The 25,643-nt window shown below is 41.7% G+C and overlaps 1 protein-coding gene across 4 annotated transcripts in view; it reads right to left on the bottom strand.

The window, feature by feature from the left end:
• Nucleotides 1-25,010, bottom strand: part of LOC139160316 (sodium- and chloride-dependent creatine transporter 1-like) — a 69,421-nt gene extending 44,411 nt beyond the window's left edge. For all 4 annotated transcript variants that reach the window (XR_011557925.1, XM_070738067.1, XM_070738066.1 and 1 more), the window contains exons 1-7: nucleotides 24,687-25,010; nucleotides 18,399-18,647; nucleotides 11,207-11,338; nucleotides 5,416-5,671; nucleotides 3,424-3,556; nucleotides 1,193-1,327; nucleotides 851-954 (exon numbers count right to left, since the gene is read on the bottom strand). Coding sequence is in view for 3 of the 4 variants with exons in the window: in XM_070738067.1 (XP_070594168.1) it covers nucleotides 851-954; nucleotides 1,193-1,327; nucleotides 3,424-3,556; nucleotides 5,416-5,671; nucleotides 11,207-11,338; nucleotides 18,399-18,647; nucleotides 24,687-24,717 (1,040 nt within the window). In the remaining variant the exon portion in view is untranslated. The remainder of the gene's footprint in view (nucleotides 1-850; nucleotides 955-1,192; nucleotides 1,328-3,423; nucleotides 3,557-5,415; nucleotides 5,672-11,206; nucleotides 11,339-18,398; nucleotides 18,648-24,686) is intronic.
• Between the last annotated feature and the right edge of the window lie 633 nt (nucleotides 25,011-25,643).

Genomic DNA, 25,643 nt, shown 5'->3' with positions numbered 1-25,643 from the left:
TGAAGGGCTAAAACGTCAGGATAGTGGAGAAATGAGATTTCTCTGGGCGTCAATTGGATACACATTGTGTCAAATTATATATTTATGGAGATAAACAGAAAGCACACAAAGCTAAAAATCGGTGTGTTGATAGAGGTCGTGCTGGTTTAGGGCCACGGAGAGGGAGAAAATGGGATTTAAGTTGACTTAAATATTCTTTTTTTTTTTTTGAGGGACAGGATTTTTTTTTTTAGGATTCAGACAATTCCAAAAGGTTTCACCACCATGGTTGGCTCTCAGAATTATCTGTATCTATGATTGGGTTAATAAAAAAAAAATATTTCAAAGCCTAAATATCTATAACACAGTCAAATCTCTCACAATCTGAAAGTATAGAGGGGAGGGGGGAATGTAAGCAATCTTGTTACTCCTTTCATTTACTAGATATACAAAACAAACAATTTTATTTTGTATATCTAGTAAATGAAAGGAGTAACAGTTCATTTTGGACAATTCATGATTTAGGTAATATGATTGAAATGAATAAAGACTAGGATTTAGGTAACAATACATAACATAGCAATGTAAACGCTGATAAAATAAAATAAAATAAAATAAAAAAAGCTGTAGCAATAATGTCAACGTGTAGATTGGCAAATGTGTAAATTGTGGAGTGTTTAAGACTTGATATATAATTGTAACTATGAAAGACAATATCTATACGTTTGTATATGTCGTGTTTTGTTTTTAGTTTTTTCCCCCCTGTTTGTTTTGTAGTATTTATATATTTTTCTTAATGTAAATAATTAATAAAGATTATTTTTTAAGAAAATTAACTGTAGGTGGTGTGTGTGTGTGTGTAGTGTCTCACCTGTAACAGTTGTTGTGGAAGCGATTGTAGCTGCCAAGTGCGGTCAGGGCTCCCAGCCCAATAGCATATGAGAAGAAGATCTGGGTACCAGCATCAATCCATACCTGGGATGAGGGGGAACAGCTGTGGTATAAACCCCACTAGCGGGGTGGCAGAACTCTGTTTGCATGGCCTGAACCAGGTTGACTACAGGGCAGCAATGGTGGCATGCAATAGCCTTGTTTCCTGCAGAGACATTGGCGACAGTCTCATCGTTTCCCAATCCCTTCCCCCAATGAGGACCTTCTCCACTCCTCTCTCTCTTTCTCTCTCTCTCGAGTCGAGGTCACCCCAGATCCTCACCTGAGCCACAGCAAGCTTGGACCAGTCGGGTTTCAGGTAGTAAATGATCCCATCCAGCGCACCAGGCAATGTCACTCCATGCAAGAGCAGGAGGATAAGCACCACATAAGGGAACAACGCAGTGAAATAGACCACCTGTCGGCCAATCAGAGGATTAGAAATTACAAGCGTGTATATTTATTTATTTATTGGATTTGTATGCCGCCCCTCTCCGTGGACTCGGGGCAGCTAACAACAGTGATAAAAACAGCATCTAGCAATCCAATACTAAAACAACTAAACACCCTTATTATAAAACCAAACATACATACAAACAAACATACCATGCATAAATTGTAGAAGCCTAGGGGGAGAGAATATCTCAGTTCCCCCATGCCTGACAGCAGAGGTGGGTTTTAAGGAGCTTACGAAAGGCAAGGAGGGTGGGGGCTATTCTAATCTCTGGGGGGAATGGGTTCCAGAGGGTCGAGGCTGCCACAGAGAAGGCTCTTCCCCTGGGTCCCGCCAAACGACATTGTTTAGTTGACGGGACTCGGAGAAGGCCCACTCTGTGGGACTTAACTGGTCGCTGGGATTTGTGCGGCAGAAGGCATTCCCGGAGATAATCTGGCCCGGTGCCATGTAGGAGGACCACCCTAATTAGATGTCAGATTACATTTGACACGATGGGTCATAAGTCATGGACACTCAGATAACTTATATTGACTGGCTCCTAATATGATTGCTTATTTGTAACCGGAATATCATTAAGTGTTGTACCTTATGATTCTTGATGAACGTATCTTTTCTTTATGTACACTGAGAGCATATGTACCAAGACAAATTTATCACAGTTGGCCAATAAAATTGTATTGTATTGTATTCTACTCTACCCTACCCTACCCTATTCTATTCTATAGTGTTGTACTTTATGATTTTTGACAAATGTATCTTTTCTTTTAGGTACACTAAGAACATGTGCACCAAGACAAATTCCTTGTGTGTCCAATCACACTTGACCAATAAAAAATTCTATTCTATTCTATTTTAATAGGATAAGAGCAGCGTCATTTTCAACCTCAACAACTTTAAGATGTGTGGACTTCAATTCCCAGAATCCCCAATCCCACAGCCGGCCATTCTCTTCATAACAACAACAAGAAAACTAAGTCAACGATAGAGCAGCACTTTGGAGCAGGGGTGGACAATTATTGCTCCTTTACGACCTGTGGACTTCAACTCCCAGAATTCCCCCAGCCAGCATGGCTGGCTTTGGGATTGGGAAATCTGGGAGTTTATTTATTTATTAATTAAACTAATTTATATGCCGCCCAACTCCTCAAGGACTCTGGGCGGCTTACAACAAATAAAAATGTTGAAGTCCACACATGTTAAAATAGGTGAGGTTGAGAAACACTAGGATAGAGTATGAGGATTGTGTTAAAACGTATGTAAAAACACAATATCAAATGAAAATTTTAAAAAACCCCAATCTATGGCTGCTAGAAGCTTTGTCAGGCTCATTTCCTTTTCTGCAATTCACAAACACAACCTATGTCATTGGTTGTCAGGTAGGCGTGCCTTTGAACCCTTTCCCCCACCTTTTTCTTTCAATAGCTGTAGTTATATTCAGAGGATGATGGATGCTTTGTACAGCTGGACAGTTTTACAATCCAGTGTAAAGCTTTACAATACAAGCTATATTTGCTTGCTAGTACTGCAGGGTGAAAGAACTGGTTAAGGCAACCTTTGTTGTGTTTCTTATATAATGACTGTTGCTAAACTGAGGTCAGAGGAGGGTAGGAAGAAGTTTATTTTCTTAATAAATAGTTCCTTGAAATAGTTTGTTTTTTTTTAAAAACCCAACAACAACAGTTGCTGAAGTCCATTAGATCTGAAGAGGAAACCCGGCAAGATATTAAATTTCATCCCAAAGCCAGGAAATCTAGAGCAGTGTTTCCCAACCTTGGCAACTTGAAGCTATTTGGACTTCAACTCCCAGAATTCCCCAGCCAGCATCCGCTGGCTGGGGAATTCTGGGAGTTGAAGTCCAAATAGCTTCAAGTTGCCAAGGTTGGGAAGCACTGATCTAGAGAGTTAGCTGGCTCTGTTTCAGAATGAAAAGCAGGGCATTTCAACATTCAGAAATAATGGGATCCTTATTAGAGAATTTATCCTGCACTCAAGTGTCATTGTGGCCACTCGCCTCACAAAACCACACACACACACACACACACACACACGCCACTTACCTTCCCGGTTGACTTGACTCCCTTCCAGATGCAGAAATAAACAATGACCCAAGTTACAAGCAAGCAAAGGGTCAGCTGCCAGCTGATCTCTCCTGGATCGCCCAGATCCCCTGAAATATGCAGCACTTTGTTCCTGAGGAAATGAAGGAGGAGATTAGAAGAAGGCCCAACCATAAAAAAGAGAAAGGGGGGGGGGGAATATAAATATAAATAAAAATCCACAGTCACTGAATTTAAACATGCCTGGGATAAACATATATCCATCCTAAGATAAAATACAGAAAATAGTATAAGGGCAGACTAGATGGACCATGAGGTCTTTTTCTGCCGTCAGTCTTCTTTGTTTCTATGTTTAAAACCCCCTTCTTCTGTGGGAAATTATTTGCTTCTCTTCAAGTACGATTTTGGCTCAGAGGATTGGTCAGATTTGCAAATTCCAGACTTTGTGAAACCATTTAAAATGTAAGCAAGTAGTCAATTAGTTAATTGAGTAGGATCATTTTGAGTATCCTGGGATTCCTTAATGGATTTTCTGCCTCAGCTGCCAAAATCCTTTGGGTTTCCTCTTATCCAAATCATTTCAGGTCCCTCCATTTTGTAGTTTCCCTTCTGTCTTTCTCACAAGGCCTTTATCTGTTCTGGGCTTTCAAGTAGCCTCCTCCATTTGTTCTTTTCTGGACCAGGCGGCCACAAAGCGTTGGCCTTCAGAAGCTGCTGAACTGCAATTCTGCCAAGCTGGCCAAGGAAACATAGAAACATTGAAGATTGACAAAAGAAAAATACCTCATGGTCCAACTACCATCTGCCCTTATACTATTTCCTGTACAGTGGTACCTCTACCTAAGAATGCCTGTACTTATGAACTTTTCTATATAAAAACCGGGTATTCAAGATTTTTTTGCATCTTCCCAAGAACCATTTTCCACTTACAAACCCGAGCCTCTGAAACTGTAACCAGAAAAGGCAGGGAGAAGCCTCTGTGGGGCATCTCTAGGAATCTCCTGGGAGGAAACAGGGCCAGAAAAGGCAGGGAGAAACATCCGTGTGGCCTCTCTAGGAATCTCCTGGGAGGAAACAGGGCCAGAAAAGGTGGGGAGAAGCCTCAGTGTGGCCTCTCTAGGAATCTCCTGGGAGGAAATAGGGCTGGAAAAGGCAGGGAGAAGCCTCTGTGGGGCTTCTCTAGGAATCTCCTGGGACGAAACAGGGCCAGAAAAGGTGGGGAGAAGCCTTGGTGGGGCCTCTCTAGGAATCTCCTGGGAGGAAACAGGGCCAGAAAAGGTGGGGAGAAGCCCCTGTGAGGCCTTTCTAGGAATCTCTTGGGTGGAAACAGACAGGGGTGGGCTACGGCCCAGAAGGGGGGGGGGACGCAGTGGGGTAACCAAAATGGAGCTCCACCCCAGAGCGCCCAATTTGCATTGATATTGAAAGAAAATGCAGGGCATCCTGCATAAGCCACGCCCACATTGGGGTAGTAAAAATTTTGGTAACCCTTCACTGGAAACAGGGCCTCCACCCTCCCTGTGGTTTCCCCAGTCACACGCATTATTTGCTTTTACATTGATTCCTATGGGAAAAATTGCTTCTTCTTACAAATTTTTCTACTTAAGATCCTGGTCACAGAACCAATTAAGTTCGTAAGTAGAGGTACCACTGTATTTTATCTTAAGATGGATATATATGTTTATCCCAGGCATGTTTAAATTCAGTTACTGTGGATTTACCAACCATGCCTGCTGGAAGTTTGCTCCAAGCATCTACTACTCTGTCAATAAAATAATATTTTCTCACGTGGTTTCTGATCTTTCCCCCAACTAACCTCAGATTGTGCCCCCTTGTTCTTGAGTTCACTTTCCTATTAAAACACTTCCATCCTGAACTTCTAGGTAAAGAAAAATCTAGGTAGTGCTGGGAAAGGCCACAGGTTCTCCCCTCCCACCTTTCTCCAAAGAGACCCACACCAGATGTGCCTCCTAGACATTGTCACCCACTCACTCCCAGAACTCAATGACGGGAGAGCGCTGGTCGGCCAGGCTGCTGCAGTTTCTGGCGGTGCCGTTGTGGGTGTTGTTGCCGCAGTCGCTCACACCAAAAAGCTCGGTGCACTGGGGAGAGTTCCATGAGTGGCCGCAGGTGGCCCACGGCAGTGTCTCCGTCCATGAATGGGCCAAGTAGAAGACACCCCAGACAAGGATCATAATATAGTAAGAGTTACAGAAGAAGACAATGACCATGGAGGCCAGGCCCAAACCTAGAGAGAAACAGATGATTAGAGACTTATGTCAGCATCTCGAGTCTTCGGAGAGGGGCGGCATACAAATCTAATTAATAATAATAATAATAATAATCATCATCATCATCATCATCATCTCAATTAACATCTGAGGAATAAATCAGAGTCCAAACTTTGGACTACTTCCAAGTTCCAATTTATTAACAAAACCATGTTGGATACGAACTGTAGTCAACCCGATACTAATTTTTCCTGCAATTCTCCACACAGGTTAAGATTTATCCCTCGTCCCCATACCCACAAGTTCATCACATGGAGCATTCTGGTTCTCTCAATGTCCACGATCCTCCCCTGTACTTCCAGCTGGTGCTGAACAAAAGATGACCTTGAATCTCTGGAAAGAATTTGTTGTGGCTAGTATTTTTCCGTCTCATGCAACCACCTCTCCCCAATTCCCACAGTACTATTCTACTTGTGGCAAGACAAAATCTCCAACTCAAAACGATGGCTTCAGCCTGACCACTTAGACATTTTTTTTGGGGGGGGGGGGGATGTCACATCCTTGTACTAAGCCCCTGTCTCTAATGCTTGAAATGGTAGAATGGAATGAGTGTGGAGATCAGGTCAAACTCGCTTTTACTGATGGCCGCATCAGGGTTGAATTTGACCTTGGGGGGCTGGGGTGGGCATGGCCAGAGTGAGAGTGGTCAACTCAACATCACTTGTGTTGGGGGAGGCTCTGATAGCCTGAGCGCTCTGCCAGAGAAAATGGCCTCCCAAGTTCCATTTTCAACTGTGATGGTCTCCTGTGATCCTCTGCAGTGAAAATGGAGTTTGCGAGGGCTGTCTGCGGCCCTCCCGAGCTCCATTTTGGCCGGCAGAGGCACCCTGGGTCGGTCCTTCACTGTTTCCATGGTGCCCCCCCAACTGAATCTGGGCCCCTGGTCTTGAGTTTGACACCCCTGATGTAGATAGAATAATATTTTGAATGCTCTCTTACATTAAATCAGTGGTTCTCAACCTTTCTAATGCCGCGACCCCTTAGTACAGCTCCTCGTGTTGTGGTGACCCCCAATTATAAGTCTAGCACCAATTCTCCCAACAGACCTTGAAGCTGATTGGCAGGAAGGTCAGAGGGACGCCCCCACTGTCAACACCTGATTGGTCGGATTGTAAAAATATGTTCCAAGGTGCCAGAATAGAAGCTTTAGTTCCTAACACCAGGGGAAATTTGTTTTTCCCTATGATCTTAGGCGACCCCTGTGAAACGGTCATTCGACCCCCAAAGGGGTCCCGACCCCCAGGTTGAGAACCACTGCATTAAATGAAAGAGACCTAATGGGCATAATTTTAGCTTTAGCTTTTCTTTAAGCAAAATCTTTAGCTTTTCTCCCAAGTTAGATTTTATTAATGGGAGGAACTCAAGAATAAGTTGGCAAAACTCTGTTTTCTGGAGTTTTAAAGTGCTGCATGTAGAAATCATGTCCTGTATCTACCCCCAACCTTCTTTTCCCATGCAAATTTCAAGAAAAATCTATATAGCAGACAGTCCAGGTTGTGTTTATATCATAATGTCAACAAAAACTCTGTCCCAGGAAAAGCAAATTCATCACCGTCATTATACATATATATATGTTGTTGTTTATTTCCCATTTTTACCCTGTTTTCACTAGGCCTGGGAAACACTGAAGAAGCACAATATTAAAAAAATCCATACTGTATTCCATCTATTGCACAGCCCTATATTTGTAAATTCTAGAAACTGATCCTGAAGATCATTCAATTCCGGATCAAATATAATATTCAGTGTTTTTGTGGATGACTCAGAGCCATTCTGATAATTGGAGGGTGGCTCTAAGTGCCAGGAAGAGAAATACATACATATTGCAACTTTGGGGAAAATACAGATGGCCGCCAAGTAGGAATATGCAAAAATCAATAATAGAAAAATAGCTTTGTCTACCCTCATCTGGAACCTGAGTTTAAATTAACTTGTGTGATGTACTGGCTGCCTTCCTAACGTCCACCAAACATCCTCAGGCTTCCCGGTCATCATTTTGATGGAGTTTTACATTGGTACCAAAGCAAGGATCCATCCAACATACCTATGTCCTCTCTTTTGAACAAGCTATTAGTTAAGAAGCATCAGATAGCATCCAGCTACTATTCCTTCCTTTCTGGCTAATTAACAATGATTGGAAACTAAACTTCCATTTCCACAAGAATATCTATGGCATAATTCCATAATTATGGAACTGCGGAAACAGATATGCTGAGAAGGAAATTGAATGACAGAAAAGATTCGGAATATTATAAAATTTGGAATATAATTTATGAATGCTTAGAAATGAGGAAAATACAATATTAGAATATAAAAATCAAATAAATATGAAAGTATAGAAATTTATTTTGCTTAAAGAATAAAGTTGTTTTAAAAATGGTATTTGATAGAATATAGAATTTGTATTAAATGGAACAATTGGGAAATGATAAGAGAAAGGCGGTGAAGGTTGAACAATATTAGATACAATATACAGTAGATAACCTATATAATTAATTTGTCGATAGAAACAGCCGTAAGAACACCCTATGGGTAAAATGTATTGCTACACCAAATAAGGGGTGTATAATTTTTAAATTTTACATGTTTTTGTTTGTTGATGTTATATATTTGTTTTGTCTACTTTTGTTTCTCTTTTTTGTATTGTTTGTTTTTAAAATTTATAATTCAATAAAAATATATTTTTTTAAAGAGTATCTGTGGCAAAGTTTCAAAACTCTATGCTCCAGAAACTAGCTTTCACATCAATATGCTGATGATACCCAGACTGAGGGTGTGGTAAAATCTTTGTACACTGGGCCTCAAATAGATTTATTTATTTATTTATTTATTGGATTTGTATGCCGCCCCTCTCCGCAGACTCGGGGCGGCTAACAACAGTAATAAAAACAGCATGTAACAATCCAATACTAAAACAACTAAAAAATCCTTATTATAAAACCAAATATACATACAAACATACCATGCATAAAATTGTAAAGGCCTAGGGGGAAAGAATATCTTAGTTCCCCCATGCCTGGCGGCAGAGGAGGGTTTTAAGAAGCTTACGAAAGGCAAGGAGGGTGGGGGCAATTCTAATCTCTGGGGGGAGTTGGTTCCAGAGGGCCGGGGCCGCCACAGAGAAGGCTCTTCTCCTGGGTCCCGCCAAATGACATTGTTTAGTTGACGGGACCCGGAGAAGGCCAACTCTGTGGGACCTAATTGGTCGCTGTGTTTCATGCAGCAGAAGGTGGTCCCTGAGATAATCTGTTCCGGTGCCATGAAGGGCTTTATAGGTCATAACCAAGATGGAGGAGTAAGAGATGGTACCAAAGCCACTAACTCTTTGGCCCCATCTTGTGGTCTTTCTAAAACTTGGGGTTCAGATTTGTGTTGGTGCCAGATAATACAATGAAGGCATCAAGTGTGGGGAACCAAATGCCCCCAATTGGGGAAGACACACTACATTGTTAAGATGCAGAGCAAGACTGGCTTTTTGGGAAGAATAGGAATAGCCCATCAATCTCAAAGCACACTTATGCTGTTGCGAACATTGTCTTAAGAAGAGCCCTGCTGAATCAGGCCAAAGCCCATCGAGTCCAGCATTCTGTGTCACACAGTGGCCCAACAATTGTCCATGGGGATCTTAGGAAGAAAGAGAAGGCAAGACCCTCCCTTTCCCTCGACCCCCAACAAATGGTACCCAAGGGAATCCTGCCTGCCTCAACATGTCGCTTCTCAACTTGCCAAAGAACCAGAGGGCAGGGAAGGGTGAGATGGAATGCAGGCTCCAGACCTCAAGAAGACAAGCCATGGGAGCCAAGGACACTCCAGCAGGTGCTTGCCAAGGCCAGAGACTTTTTCTCATAACAATACAATGACACTCCATTGGACCATGTGACCTGCACTAATAGGGTGGGAGGGATAAATCTATGCTATCATTATGTGGGTTTGAGTGGGAATTAGGTAGAGCTGGTTTTGCTTCCAGCAGTGCCGAAGTGATGTCCTCAATAAAGTTTTGCATTCAGAGATTGGAAGGTCTCAAGCATGGTTTGGTTGGGTTCGTCAACCACTAAGTTCCATGCCATTGATGGGCTGCTCCCGGTGCGGGCCACTCTATAGAGTGGTAGTAAATTCCAGGATGCTTGCGCAGCTACATGCCCCTCGCAACATTTGACTTCTGCGCATGCACCTGGAGCCAAATCTTGAGTGAGGACACCATATATTTCAACCATATTTTTGCTTCCACACATGCACAAAATCGTGAGCGAGATTTTGGCAATTTTCACCGATTTTGTGCATGTGTAGATGCAAAAATATAGTTGAAAATTGGCAAAATCTCCACCGCGCTTGCGTCATCATATGGGATTCAGCTTCTGCCCACCGCCAGGACTGCACCAGTAGTGCCGGCGGTGGGTAGCCCTTCAGTGTTCCACACCAACGATTTCCCTAATTTTTTCCCTCTCTGCCTAATCATAACATCTGCTGCATGAATCCCAGCGACCAGTTAGGTCCCACAGAGTGGGCCTTCCCCGGGTCCTGTCGACTAAACAATGTCGTTTGGCGGGACCCAGGAGAAGAGCCTTCTCTGTGGCGGCCCCGGCCCTCTGGAGCCAACTCCCCCTAGAGATTAGAATTGCCCCCACCCTCCTCGCCTTTCGTAAGCTTCTTAAAACCCACCCCTAGGCCTTTACAATTTATGCATGGTATGTTTGTATGTATGTTTGGTTTTATAATAAGGGTTTTTAATTGTTTTACTATTGGATTGTCACATGTTGTTTTATCACTGTTGTTAGCTGCCCCGAGTCCACAGAGAGGGGCGGCATACAAATCCAATAAATAAGTAAGTAAGTAAGTAAGTAAGTAAGTAAGTAAGTAAGTAAGTAAGTAAGTAAGTAAATAAGTAAGTAAATAAGTAAATAAGTAAATAACGTAAGAGAGGTGGCATACATAGTTATTTTACTAAATTGGATTGTTACATGTTGTTTTTTATCATTGTTGTTAGCCGCCCCAAGTCTGCGGAGAGGGGCAGCATACAAATCCAATAATTAATAAATAAATAAATAAATAAATAAATAAATAAACAAACAAACAGCTAGCTAGCTAGCACAAGAAGAGCCATACTGAATCAGGCCAAAGCCCATCAAGTCCAGCATTCTGTGTCATACAGTGGCCCACCAATTGTCCATGGGGATATTGAGCAGAAAGAGAAGGCAAGACATAACAGAGAAGGCATGACCTAACGTAACAGATGAGGGAGTGGCCACAATAGTTTAACAGAAACAGGCAGATGCCCTTTGGCTCTCTATAAATGGAACAGAGCTGCTTTGTCGCTTTTTATGATGTAGCAATACAGCCCAGCCCTAGAACATTTCCAACCTTTTATCAGATTGCCTTCCGCAAGGCAAATAAAACTCCGCAGTGTTTTAACACTGTGGTTGTTTCACAGCTTCAGCTCCTGCTCCTTCTGAAGGAGGCTGAAAGATACAAACAAGTGTCACCGAAGGCATTACCTTTAAAGAGGGGAGCGATGTTCCAGGCTGCAATTCCACCTTGTTTCATAAACTGTCCCAGGGCCACCTCCAGGAAGAAGACAGGGATCCCTCCAACAAAAACGATCAGCAGATAAGGAATCAGAAAGACACCTGCACGGAAAAAGGGGGAGTCAGTGTTTTTTGCTTTTTTTCCTCCCCACCAAGAAGCTAGGAGACTTTACAGGGTATTTTTAGTGGCGCTGCTGAAATTATGGAATGTAGAATTCCACTCTTCGGTTGCTCTCTTGCTTTAAGCTTTTAGTAGTTTTTTCCATTTGGATGAGCTCCAGGCTAGATATATCCTCGCTGTCAAAGACACCCAGGCATTGTCCTCCAACCTGGAAAAAGATTTAAGTTGTTTCCTGCTGCAGTACCTTTTTGTACATTTCATGAGTTCGAAGCTATAGATTTATTTTGCCTTACTGGATGCAAAAAGTATTAAGACAAACAGAGAAGTCTGCGCCCTTGGGTGCAAAGATGGCAGTTTTAAAATGTTAAAGGGTATTTACATTCATAAATGTAAATTTATGAATGTACCTCCGGAACCGCCTGCTACCGCACGAATCCCAGCGACCGATAAGGTCCCACAGAGTTGGCCTTCTCCGGGTCCTGTCGACTAAACAATGTCGTTTGGCGGGCCCCAGGGGAAGAGCCTTCTCTGTGGCGGCCCCAGCCCTCTGGAACCAACTCCCCCCAGAGATTAGAACTGCCCCCACCCTCCCTGTCTTTCGTAAACTACTCAAGACTCATTTATACCGCCAGGCATGGGGGAGTTGAGATAGCTCTTCCCCCTAGGCCATTACAAGTCATGCATAGTCTGTTTGTGTGTATGTTTGGTTTTATAATAGGGGTTTTTAGTTGTTTTTTTTATTATTGGATTGTACATGTTGTGTTTATTATTGTTGTTAGCTGCCCCGAGTCTACGGAGAGGGGCGGCATACAAATCCAATAAATAATAATAATAATAATAATTATTATTATTATTATTATTATTATTATTATTATTATTATTATTATTATTAAATCTTGACACCTTGACACTCTTTCCAGCAGGAGATTGAAAGATAGCAAGTTTTCCAAATCCATCTAGTACTGCAAATTTAGGATGCGTGATTCAAATAAAGATTAGATTTATTGGATTTATATGCCGCCCCTCTCCGCAAACTCGGGGCGGCTCAAATAAGATTTGAACATATGCTGCTCGTGCCCACCCCCCGCCCAATTCTAGCATAATTGCTAGAACAATTTTCCCATTTTCCATGGCTGGTTGGGGAATTCTGGGAGTTGAAGTCCATACATCCTTAAGCTGCCAAGGTTGAGAAGCACTGTGTGTTGCATAGATCAACATGCAGCTGAAATCTTTCGGACGGCCCTCTTTGTCTTTTGTTCCCTCTCCCTCAAATCTAAACTGTGCCCAGGTTCGCCTGATGCACCAGTTGCGGCCTATTTGGACAGGGACTCATTGCTCACAGTCACTCATGCCCTCATCACCTCGAGGCTCGACTACTGCAACGCTCTCTACATGGGGCTACCCCTGAAAAGTGTTCGGAAACTTCAGATCGTGGGGCTTCCAAGATTCGCCCACGTTTCTCCAACACTCCGCGGCTTGCATTGGCTGCCGATCAGTTTCCAGTCACAATTCAAAGTGTTGGTCATGACCTTTAAAGCCCTACATGGCATTGGACCAGAGTACCTCCGGAACCGCCTGCTACCGCACGAATCCCAGCGACCAATAAGGTCCCACAGAGTTGGCCTTCTCCGGGTCCCGTCGACTAAACAATGTCGTTTGGCGGGCCCCAGGGGAAGAGCCTTCTCTGTGGTGGCCCCGGCCCTCTGGAACCAACTCCCCCCAGAGATTAGAACTGCCCCCATCCTCCCTGTCTTTCATAAACTACTCAAGACTCACTTATACCGCCAGGCATGGGGGAGTTGAGACACCTTTCCCCCAGGCTTTTTTTTATACTCTGTTTTATGTTTGGTATGAATGTGCTGTTTGGTTTTTAAAATAATGATAGGGTTTTATATGCTTTTTAATATTAGATTTGTTCCACTGCTATATTGTTTTTATTATTGTTGTGAGCCGCCCCGAGTCTTCGGAGAGGGGCGGCATACAAATCTAATAAATAATAATAATAATAATAGTAATAATAATAGTAATAATAATAATAATAATAATAATAATAAATAAAAAATAAAAAGAAGGTGCCCAGACTTATGTCTATTCTATCGCAGCTGTGGAAAAGAAAGGTAATCCTGAACACTGAATCAGTTTAATGCTCCAGAGTTCACCGTTCAGAACTTACCGAATTTACAAGTATTTTCAAGATGCTCTGGAATCTGGATGAAGCCCAAGCATCTTTTTTATTATTATTATTTTGTTCCAGTTCTTTGGTTGTCAGCCTTTCCCAATTCCATGAGGCACATTGCAATCAATTAGAAATAGTTTCCTTGCTTGTTTCCCATATACAGCCAGATCAGTACTCCCTTAGGACATATGCCATCTTAAATGAGATTTTTAAAAACATTTGCTGATATATTCTACAAGGAGGTTCCTGTGTATATTTTGAGGCCATGAGTAAATATGCCTGATTGGATTTACAAGTACTTTTCCCTGGTTGCCTTCTCTAGGCTCAAGAGCTTCAATGAAAATCATTAATGCAGTGGTTCTCAACCTTTCTAATTCCGCGACCCCTTAATACTGATCCTCAGGTTGTGGTGACCCCCCAACCATAAGTCTAGCGTCAATTCTCCTAACAGAGCTTTAAGCTGATTGGCAGGAGGGTCAGAGGGACACCCCCACTGTAAATTTCTGATTGGTCAGATTGTAAAAATATGTTCCAAAGTACCAGAATAGAAGCTTTAGTTCCCAACACCATGGGAAATTTGTCTTTTCCCAGAGTCTTAGGTGGCCCTTGTGAAATGGTCGTTCGACCCCCAAAGGGGTCCCGACCCCCGGATTGAGAACCATTGCATTAGTGTAATCAAGGTAGGGATGGCGACTGGTTTTGGGACTAAATATACTGCTCAAAAAAATAAAGGGAACACTCAAATAACACAGCCTAGATCTGAATGAATGAAATATTCTCATTTGCACAACTATTCCATTTGAACAACAGCATGTGAAATTCACTGTCAATCAGTGTTGCTTCCTAAGTGGACAGTTTGATTTCACCGAAGTTTCATTTACGTGAAGTTATATTCTGTTTTTTAAGTGTTCCCTTTATTTATTTATTTTTGAGCAATGTATATAGACACCACTTTTCATTTCCTGTTGGGTAAACCCAAATGTTTCCCATCTACCTGGAATAAGGTCCAAGACTGTCCAGAACCCAGAGGTGTAAAGTCACAAGTGGACAATGCTTCTTGTTAAAGAGGTCCAGATAATTTATTATTTGTGTCAAAGCATTGTCCCACTGCTATTTATTTTAACTTTTGCAAAACCTCTTCTTCTGCCAGAGTTAAGAGTAGGACATTCTTTCTCTCTTAAACACTGTCTTTTTTTGTATACCTTTTTATCAAATAACACAGATTCTTACAAGAGGGATGGTTGTAAGATGTTCAGCTGTGGGGCAAACCTTGTGATATAATGAGACAAAGAGATGACTCTGAGTAACCTATTATTAGGCAAGCAATTTATCGATGGACAGAACATTTTTTGTGTAAGAGGCAATTGTACCACAGTGCCCTTTGCATAAACTTGTATATCTTTCATGGCCAAACTGTATGAATGGTCTGTATGCATGCGATTATGATTGTTTTTTTAAATAACAAATGGGTTTTTATTATGGGGTTTTAGTTTTAGATATTTCATTCGACTTCTTATTGCTCTGTGTCTTTTTGTATTTTTTTTTTTTTTTAAGCCGCCCTGAGTCTTTTGGGATTGGGTAGCACAGAAGTCGAACAAACAAACAAACAAACAAACTTTGGTCACGTTTTAGTGGGTGCAATAAACTTTTTTTCCCCACTTAAAAAGTTAAATAGTGCCCTGCATTTTTTTTTTGAAAATAAATTTATTAAATATATACAATAAAAACCAAATACAGAAAGACAAAAGAGATATGCATATTGTACATTTTTTACACTCTACTTATGTAGTAATTGGGGAGTGGGAGAAGGGGGTTGTGAAGCGAGGGAAGTAGATATAGAAGGAAGGGGGATAGGGAAAAGAAGGAGGGGGGGATAGAGAGGCGAAAACCAGCGTTAGAGCTGGGTCTTTCATGATTTGCGGCCTGTAGTTTGATCTCGTAGTTGGTGTGTTTTACGCTAAGGCTTTATCGATATGTTTTGAATGTAGTTTTTAGTGCCAATATATATAATTCGTTTAGGGGTTTATTTTCTTTGTAAAATTGGAGTTCGTGTCGATCGATGTTTACAGTTTGTTGTTTCAGTTTGATGTTATGATTTGTGATGTAAATTGCTATTTTTTCAAGTTGTTTTTGTTGGATATTTTTCTTGATGAGTAATTTTTAGATAATTCCTTTTTTTTAACCAGAAGTACCATTTATCCCAAGCTTTGTAGAAATCTGTCTCATCCTTGTCTTGCAGTTCCATTGTTAGTTTGGACATTTCTGCGCATTCCATTATTTTAATCAAGAGTGATAGAGTAGTTGGGGTTTTTTCTTGCTTCCAAAATTGTGCATATAAAATCTGTGCGGCTGTAATAATATGGATTATAATATATCTGTTTTCTTTACTAAAATTTTGTCTTGTGATTCCTAGTAGAAATAGTTCGGGTTTCGCATGGATAGTCTGAGAAGTAATTTTTTCTAGTATAGTTTTAATTTTTTCCCAATATTTTTGGGTGGTTTCACATGTCCACCAGATGTGGTAATATGTACCTGGTTTTTCTCTGCATTTCCAACATAATGGTGATAGATTTGGATACATTTTTGCAAGTCTAGCAGGTGGCAAGTGCCATCTGTAGAACATTTTATAATGGTTTTCCTTATATGAGGTTGCCATCGTTAGTTTATAGTTAGCAGTCCAAATTTTTTCCCATTCGTTTGAATAAATTGTGTACCCAAAGTTTTGTGACCACGCTATCATAGATCCTTTAACTATTTCTTCAACAGTATCGTGTTGAAGGAGGATATTGTATATATTTGATATTTGCTTTTTTTGTGGACCAAAAATTATTTTATCGAGGGGGTTATTTTTTTGGAAGTCTGATTTGTTCTTATCTTCATTATATTTTGATTTTATTTGTAGGTAGTGTAGCCAATCTACTTTAATACCTTTTTCCATGAGTTTTTGCTTAGGGATTAGCTCATTATTTTCGTTTAGTAGTTGGTCGTATGTTATAATTTTATCAGGGGTTAATGCATTCGGGTATATAATGGCTTCTGTTGGTGAAATCCATTTTGGGATGCAGAGGTAGTGGGTTTTTTTAATGAAGTGCCAGGTGTTAATTAAGGTTTTTCGGATGTAGTGTGATCTGAAATATGTTGGTATTTTATCTATGTCTGTCATCAGAAACTTGTGCCACCCGGATTGAAGGTCATAGCCTTCAACTGTTAATATTCTAGAATTTTTAAGTATTATCCATTCTTTCAGTAGGTTTACAATTGAGGCATGGTAGTATAGTTCCATGTTTGGTAACCCAAATCCACCCCTTGACCTATGGTCTTGTAGGTCCTTAAGTTTTATCCTGGCCTTTTTTTTTTGTCCATATGAATTTGCGAATTTTTTTGTGTAAGTTTTTGAAAAAGGTCCTATTTAGTTTAATGGGTGCAGTTTGGAAAAGGTATAGAAATCTAGGAAGTATATTGCTTTTAATTACAGCAATTTTCCCCATTATAGAGAGTGGGAGTTTCAACCATCTGCAAAAATCTTTGTCCATTTCATTGATTAGTTTATCGTAATTGTCTTTCTTGATAGTGCTGCAATTTGCGGTAATCCATAATCCTAAGTATTTAACTTTTTTGGCGGTTTTTATTTTAGTGGATTCTTCTAATTTCAATATCTGCTGTTTTGTCATATTTTTTGTTATCATTTTTGTTTTTTCTCTATTAATTTTTAATCCAGCAATCTCTCCAAATTTATTTATTTCATTAATTAGGATAGGTGCAGATTTTAAGGGGTCTTGTACAATGAACACCATGTCATCAGCAAAAGCTTGAAGTTTATAATGTTCATTTTTAATTTTTAATCCTTGGATTTCCTTATTGTGTCTTATTTTATTTAGTAGAACTTCTAGTGCAAAGATAAAAATCAGGGGGGCTAAGGGACAGCCCTGCCTCACTCCTTTTTTTATACTTATTGTTTCTGTCATATCATTGTTTATAGGTATTTTGGCTGTTTGTATTGAGTATATAGTTTTAATGAGTTCTGTAAATTTATTACCAAATTGCATTGACGCTATTTGTGTTGTAAAGAATTGCCAGTATAAACTATCAAAAGCTTTCTGTAGATCTACGAATAGGAATGCTACTGGTTTATCTATGTTTTTATCGTAGTATTCTAAAGAGTCCAAAATAATCCTTGTGTTTGTTGTTATGTTTCTTGCCGGAAGGAAGCCATTTTGGTCTGTATGTATTCTAACAGTTAATATTCGTTTAAATCTTTCGGCTATGATGGATGCAAAGATTTTATAATCTGAGTTAAGCAGGGATATTGGACGATAATTTTGAATGTGAGCTCTATTTTGTGTATCTTTAGGTATTAAAGTTATGTAGGCCTCGTTCCAGGAGGAAGGAAGTTTTGAACCCTCGAGAATTTCATTAACAAGGGGTAACATTATAGGCTCCAGAATTTCTTGAAATTGTTTATAGAATTCGGCAGGTATACCGTCTGTGCCCGGGGTTTTATTATTTTTTTGTTTTGTAATTGCACTAGTTAGTTCCATTTATGTTATTTTGTCATTTAGCATATCCTGATCTTCCTTATTTATTTTTTCTGTATTTTCTAAGTTCTGCATTTTTATGTAGTTTACTGTCGTACGTTTTGCCACTTCCCAAAAAAATTTGTCTGAGTTTGATTGATCTAAGCTGATGGAAAGGCAGCAGGATTCACCTACCGTGTATCAGGGAGGGAATAAGAAAATGGATCTGGAGGCCAAAGATAGAGATGCCCTTGAATCCAGGGGCTACCTGGACATCCAGAGTGTCCAGGTAGCCTCTGGACTCACCTGTGCCATTGCTACACATTCCAGTTCCCATGGCAGCCCTCTTACCTCCTCCATTTTTGTAGCAGAGGTATGGAAAGCGCCAGACGTTGCCCAACCCTACAGCAAAGCCAACACACGACATGATGAAATCCATCTGGCGCGTCCAGGTCTCTCGCTCAGGGAAGGATAGCTTCGCTGGCCCGATGGGTACCACCAGGGGGACAGTGATGGCGCTCTCGTCCAGCGTGGACTCCCCTGGGCCACTGATTGGCTCAGCACTTTCTGGCTCAGCTACCTCTGAGCACTCACTGCCCTCTGTGGAGAAAAGGAGAAGCTCTTCAACATCTTCATCAATGACTTGGACGAGGGGATAGATGGGGAACTCATAAAATTTGCAGATGACACCAAACTGACAGGAATAGCCAACACTCCAGAAAACAGGCAGAGAATACAAGACCAAATTGGGATCTGTTTGAAAGAGCCACATTTTAAGGGCTTTCTTAAACACCATTGCAGCCTTGGGAAGAACATTATCCCAAAGGACAGATGTGGATAACAGAAAAGGCAAAGAATTTCCACCCTCTCTGCCCCCTGTGTGATGTGCCGCATAACTTACTATGAATAAACTATTCTTTTACGTGGACAAAAGAACTGGCTCATGACATTTTGCTGCCTCAAATAAGTGGCTTACCCTTTGATTTAAAACCTCCCCCCCCAAAAAAAATCATGCAAGAATGGGATTTGTCCTGAACAACGTCTATAATTGGTGGGGGCTATTGAGGCATATCAGGGCTGCGTTCCAGAAATGGGATTGAGTCATGGCAAAAAAAAATATCTAAAGTTGACTTCCTTTAACCCAAGTTATTACATAAAGTGAACAGAATTACTCTTTGTATTATATTATATTAAAAGTAATGATTTAATCACCATTTTTGAAGGGCTCAGGAGTCACAGTGTAGGGCTTTTGGAAGATCACCTGTTGTGTAACACTTCTTAATAATGTTGCCAAAGATTCAATGCCGCTTTTCTTCATCATATATGGGCTTTTTTTCGGTGGGAATGTACAGATAAGCTGCAGAAAAACTATTCTTAGGATAACCTTGCCAAGGATTCTGGATGGACAAAACCAGTCCAGACCCCCCCTCACTGGTTTCAACCAATGTTCTTCAGATTGTTTGAATTATGCCAATGACAACAATGAACCAGAAAGCATATTTCTTTTTAAATTAGTGTTCCAATAGCATTTTGATCTCTAGATAAAAATCAACAGAACACCGCCTGTTCTTAAACTAGATTTTGCAGGGCTGTGAAAGCCACATACATTGGCCGCAGGGCAAAAGTTGAACGATTGGGCCTGCAGATTCAATTCTATCACCCATTTTTCCTTTCGGTACAGTTACAGGTGGTGTAATTAAGTTTTGTTAGGGGTGTTGGGGGAGAGTTTTGTGCACGCAGAAGGGTAACCCCCACCAACTAGCCACAATTCACCACTATACCTAATTGAAGTCTTCACTGAAAAACACTACAGCAGGCTTTCTTGTAAAAACATACAGTGATACCTTGTCTTACAAACTTAATTGGTTCCGGGACATGGTTCTTAAGGTGAAAAGTTTGTAAGACGAAACAATATTTCCCATAGGAATCAATGAAAAAGCGATTAATGCGTGCAAGCCCAAAATTCACCCCTTTTGCCAGCCGAAGCACCCATTTTTGCACTGCTGGGATTCCCCTGAGGCTCCCCTCCATGGGAAACTCCACCTCTGGACCTCTGTGTTTTTGAGATGCTGTGATTTTACTGAGGCTCCCCTTGCTGGGAAACCCCACCTCCGGACTTCCGTTGCCAGCGAAGCGCCCATTTTTGCGCTGCTGGATTCCCCTGCTGGGATTCCACTGCAGCATCATAAAAACACAGAAGTCCTGAGGTGGGGTTTCCCATGGAGGGGAGCCTCAGGGAAATCCCAGCAGTGCAAAAACGGGTGCTTCACTGGCAACGGAAGTCCGGAGGCGGGGCATCCCAGCGGCGGCGGTGGGTTTGTAAGGTGAAAATAGTTTGTAAGAAGAGGCAAAAAAAATCTTAAACCCTGGGTTTGTATCTCGAAAAGTTTGTATGACAAGGCATTTGTAAGACGAGGTATCACTGTATTTTGCTTTTCTTCTTAGAAAAACGTTTCTCTAAATAAACTATCACAATACTATCTTACACTACTATTACATCTACCACTGCAACCACTCACAAAGCACTATGCACTAAACCACCAACCACTATAACAAGCCACCCAGCACAAACCATTAAGCACAAACCATACCCATGCAAGGGGTATGCACTCCTTATATATAGGTTACAGCCAATCAGGTTGCAGCACAATTAGCAAATATGATTACATACTGATTGTGGCTTACATCAGCCTTTCCTATGGTTACAAACCATTTTCTTGCATTGTAATATTATCTCCAGAAATAAACTTATTTCTGACAAGGGGTCCATATGAAACTGCCATTTTTATTATTATTTTTCGCTCTTCTGTATTAGGGAAATCCTTCACAGGTAAAAAAGGATTGCATAAACCTGTGAGGGCGGGAATGTGCATGCTCGAAACACATGTTTTGCGCCTATCAATATTATGAGCTCCCCATTGTCCAAGCCTAGATAAAAATAAACAACTTATTTCCTTCTCTGTAATTTCCTTGGAGACACAGCCTTCGAGGCCCGTTCCCTGCTTCCTCATTCCGTTGTGTAGGCCATACCTGGCCGACAACGTTGGACAATGTAATAATGTTGCAGGTGCCTTTTATGTAATGCGCAACCTTTGGAACGCAGGCACCACATTTCATTCTTTCCGCTCGGAGGGTTGCAATTTTGATGTCACAATGCAGGATGGTGAGTCACCCAGTAGGCAGTGATGCTGAATACACACACACACACAAACATATATACATATACACAGAGACACAGAGAACACTAATCAAATGAATTCACACAGCAGTTTCTACGCTCATAATGTACTTTACACACACACCCATATGCTCAAGATTGTGCTTTGGGTTATTTCATACAATTCCCTGGGATTATCTCCTCTCCCCCCACCCCGGGGCCTGAAGGGAAGCTTGGAGATGTGGCTGTGGTTCCTCAAGATTTTTGTTTCGTAACACAAAGACAAACTGAATGGCCCCTCCCCTTCCTCATCCAGGAAATACTGGGCCAGCCAGACACAAAAGCCACTGATAACAAACGCTGTCACCCTTTCTTGTAGGTTGGTAGCCTGATCAGCCCAACAAGTTGCTTCCTGGTGCCAATTTCCCTCCAGGCTCTTCCATTCATTGCCTTGCTCCCCCACGCTCCTGGGATTTCTGTCTAGGAATTCCCTTTTGTACCTACGAGCATCTCTGAAACAGGAATCCCGCTTTGGGCCAAACAAAGGCGCCAAGTGTTTGTGGGCAGAGCAAGACTACGCTTCAGAGACAAAGCCCTTTTTTCCTTGTCTGGGTTCTTCCCCCCTCCCCAAGCTCACATGCTGCCTGGGTAGGCCCAAGCGTGTGACTGGGCTAATCCCCATTCTTTGGGCCTGAAATCGGTCTGGATGCTCTTTGGCTGGCTCTGCAGATGGCCCTTCTCTTGAAAAGCACGTGCTGCTTTCTTCAGAAAAGAATTGGGGAAGAGACGGAGGAAGCAGAAGAAGGTGGCCAGTGAGAGACGGTGTAGCTGTAGCATGTTCCATACAAGCAACCCCCCCCCCCCCCATTCTTCACCTCCTACTGAGTTGTTGCCTTATATGGAGCTAAATGTCCAGAACCTCCAAAGCCTTCCTTTCCTTAGCTTTGCACAACTTGGAAGGACCAGGCACTAGAGCACTCTATGCCCCGGAGGTATCAAACCTCAACTGTACTACATAGACCACATACACTGAGTTCCACCCCACTGGCTCTAGATGAACGAGCCTAGAATAATTATCATGAGCCGCTCTGAGCCCACGGAGAGGGGCGGCATACAAATCTAATTATTATTATTATTATTATTATTATTATTATTATTATTAATTAGATTTGTATGCTGCCCCTCTCTGTGGACTCGGAGCGGCTCATGATAATAATAATAATTATTATTATTATTTATTTATTTATTTATTTATTTAGATTTGTATTGTTGTTGTTGTTGTTGTTGTTGTTGTTGTTATCATGAGCAATAGCATCTAGCTCCGGCCCAGAATCATGAATGTTTTTATTGTTGGGCTTTTAAATTGTTTTTATAGTGGTTTTTTTTTAATCTGCTGTACGCTGCCCAGAGTTTGCAAGGAGTTGGGCGACTCACAAATCTAATAAATTAAATTGCTTCCTGGTGCCTGGTCCCGTCAACCAGACAATGTCGTTTGGCGGGGCTTAGGGGAAGAGCCTTCTCTGTGGCAGCCCCGGCCCTCTGGAATCAGCTCCTTCCAGAGATCTGTACTGCCCCCACCCTCCTTGCCTTCCGCAAAAGCCTTAAGACCCATCTATGTCACCAGGCATGGGGCAACTAGTATATGCCCCCCCCACTTTTTTCTGACCATTAATGTTTATGTGTGGGTATAATTGAGTAAATTGACTGTTTTTTAAATTAATGGTATTTTTAGTTTATAGTTGTAACTATTAGATTTGTATTGTTTTGCATTGTATGTTGTGAGCTGCCCTGGGTCCCTGGAGAGGGGCAGCATACAAGTCTAATAAAATAATAATAATAATAATATTTTATTATTGTTGTTGTTTTGTTGTTGTTATTATTATTGTTGTTGTTATTATTATTATTAAAATTCTCCATTCCGAAGCCAATCATCCTCCTGTAAAATTAGCCCAGCCATCATCATCAGCATCCTTCTTCTCAGCTTAGGAAGATCCATGGAGAAAGTGTAGTGTGGAGGGGTACATTTGAGAGTATTACCGTAGAAATACTCAGATCCATAACTCTCCCTACGGCCCCCAGCAAATGAGGGAGCAGGATGTAAAAATAGAGAGGAAGGATGGTGCTGACAGTGTGGAGCAAAGGAATATTAGCAAGGTTTGCACTTCTGATAGAAGTGGAGAAAAAGAAAGTAGAACAGACAACAAGAGTTGGGAGGGACCTTGGAGGTCTTTTAGTCCAACCCGACACTCAAGCAGAATACGGTATACCATTCCAGATGAGTGGTTAGTCCAGTCTCTTCTTAAAAGCCTCCAATGATGGAGGCACCCTCAACTTCTGAAGGCAAGTGTTTTTACTATCTGGAAATCCCTCTTTAATTCCAGGTTGCTACACTCTTTGATTAGTTTCCATTCATTGTTTTATTTTATCTGTCTGTCTGTCTGTCTGTCTGTCTGTGAGGTCTCCAGAACTGAACACAGTACTGTATTCCAAATGTGGTCTCATCTATCTATCTATCTATCTATCTATCTATCTATCTATCTATCTATCTATCTGTCTGTCAAACGTGTATAGGATAGTAGTAATTTGTAAAAACATAATGTAAGTAAGAAGTAACAATAAAAGAGGAGAGGAGGACCGGGACGGTAGGCACAACGGTGTGCTTATGCACGCCCCTTACAAACCTCTTAGGTATGGGGTGAGGACGACTGTAGACAGTAAGATTAAAGTTTTTGGGGCTTGGGGAAGAAATCAGTGTCAAATAGTGCATTCCAGGCCTTGATCACTCTGTTGCTGAAGTCATATTTTCTGCAGTTTGAATCTACTATGTGCTCGTGTATTGCTGCGGTTGAAGGTGTTTTATTGAATTGTCCCTTGCCTTGCCTTCTGGTGCTTTGGAAAACAGTGCGACACCACCACCACCACCCTTCTTCTTTTGTGGCAGCCCCTCAAATATTGGAACACTGCTATCATATGCCCCCCCCCCACTCACTAGTGCTTCTTTTCATTAGCTCAACAGGGGACAGCTGAGCTGCCTAACCACAAATACAAAGAACCCCAAAGAGAGGAGGCCACGGAGTAGCAACTTTCAGAAGGGGGTGATAGCGATTGCACTATTGTCCTAACTTCTCCCCCTCCGCAAAGTTAACATATATAACATATATAATATGTTAACTTTGTATTCGGCTCCGAGTCTCTGGAGAGGGGCGGCATACAAATCTAATAAATCATCATCATCATCATCATCATCATCATCATCATTATTATTATTATTATTAGCATTGCATTCCTTACCTGAATTCACTTGGGCAGATCCCCTACAGGTTCTCTGCCTTTATTCCAGGCAGCAAAGTCTTCTCACACAACAGACCAGCAATCGTGGCCTCCCCAGGATTAACAGGTGAGCAGGAGGGAATTTGCCCTCCGAGGAGTTCAGCGCAGCACTTTCCTTCTCCCCTCGTGCGTGCATGCAAAAAGGTCCTTACCTGAAGATGTTTCGGTGGACACTGGAGCCATGACGCAAGGCTGGTGGCAGAGCTCTGCGATGGAAGACTGAGATGGGTGCTGGGTCGGGAAGCTGGCTCTGGGTCTGGGTGGGAATCAGGAGGCAATCTCAGAAGCAATCCACAAAGCACTTGAAGGTGAGGCGAAAGAACCTCATTGATGGGGATTTACACCAGGGAAACGAGCAGTGGGTGAGAGGCTGGGCAGGGCCTTGAGCTCAGAAGCAGGCAGCACGGACCAGGCAGAGCATGTGCTCCATCCCTCAGCGCTGGCTCGGAGTTCTGCCGCTCCGAAGAGAATGGAGAGGGAAAGGCAACAGCATCGGCTACTATTTCCCCTCCCAGATCGCTCCTCATTGGTCGCTGCTTCTCGCAGCAAAAGGGTGTCTGGGTGCATTCTGGGAAATGGAGTCCACTTTGCTACTGGGTACCATGGAGATGCTTCAGGATGGAGCTAGACAGGTGGATGCGGGCTTGGTAGAGGCAGGCCTCTGCACACTAAATATAGGCATTGAATGCTACAGGCAGGGAATTCTTTATTTCAAAGAAGCTAAGCAGAAGGAGAAAACAGAGAAAGGGGAAAGGAAAGAAAACAAATAGCTTCGGAGTGGGATAACTAAATCAATCACCTCCCAATATTTTTCAATTGCTTAATTAGAGGGATTTCAATAGAAGCCCCTCCTAAATGTTATTATTTTAAGTTTGCATCTGCTGAGAAATTTTAAATGTTTGTTTGTTTTATTTGTTAAACATGTACAGGATAGTAGTTTGTGTAAACATAACATAACATAAGTAAAAAATAATGATAAAAGAGGACAATAGGACAGTAGGGCAGGGATGGTAGGCACAATGGTGCGCTTATGCCCGCCCTTACAGACTTCTTAGAAATGGGGTCAACTTTTGTCAACCCTGGACGGATGACAAAAGGTAGGAAATCGA

Source organism: Erythrolamprus reginae, chromosome 2 (genome assembly GCF_031021105.1).
Source record: "Erythrolamprus reginae isolate rEryReg1 chromosome 2, rEryReg1.hap1, whole genome shotgun sequence".
NCBI lineage: Eukaryota > Metazoa > Chordata > Lepidosauria > Squamata > Dipsadidae > Erythrolamprus > Erythrolamprus reginae.
The sequence above is the reverse complement of the archived record's forward strand: the minus strand, read 5'-3'. Positions and strand labels throughout refer to the sequence as shown.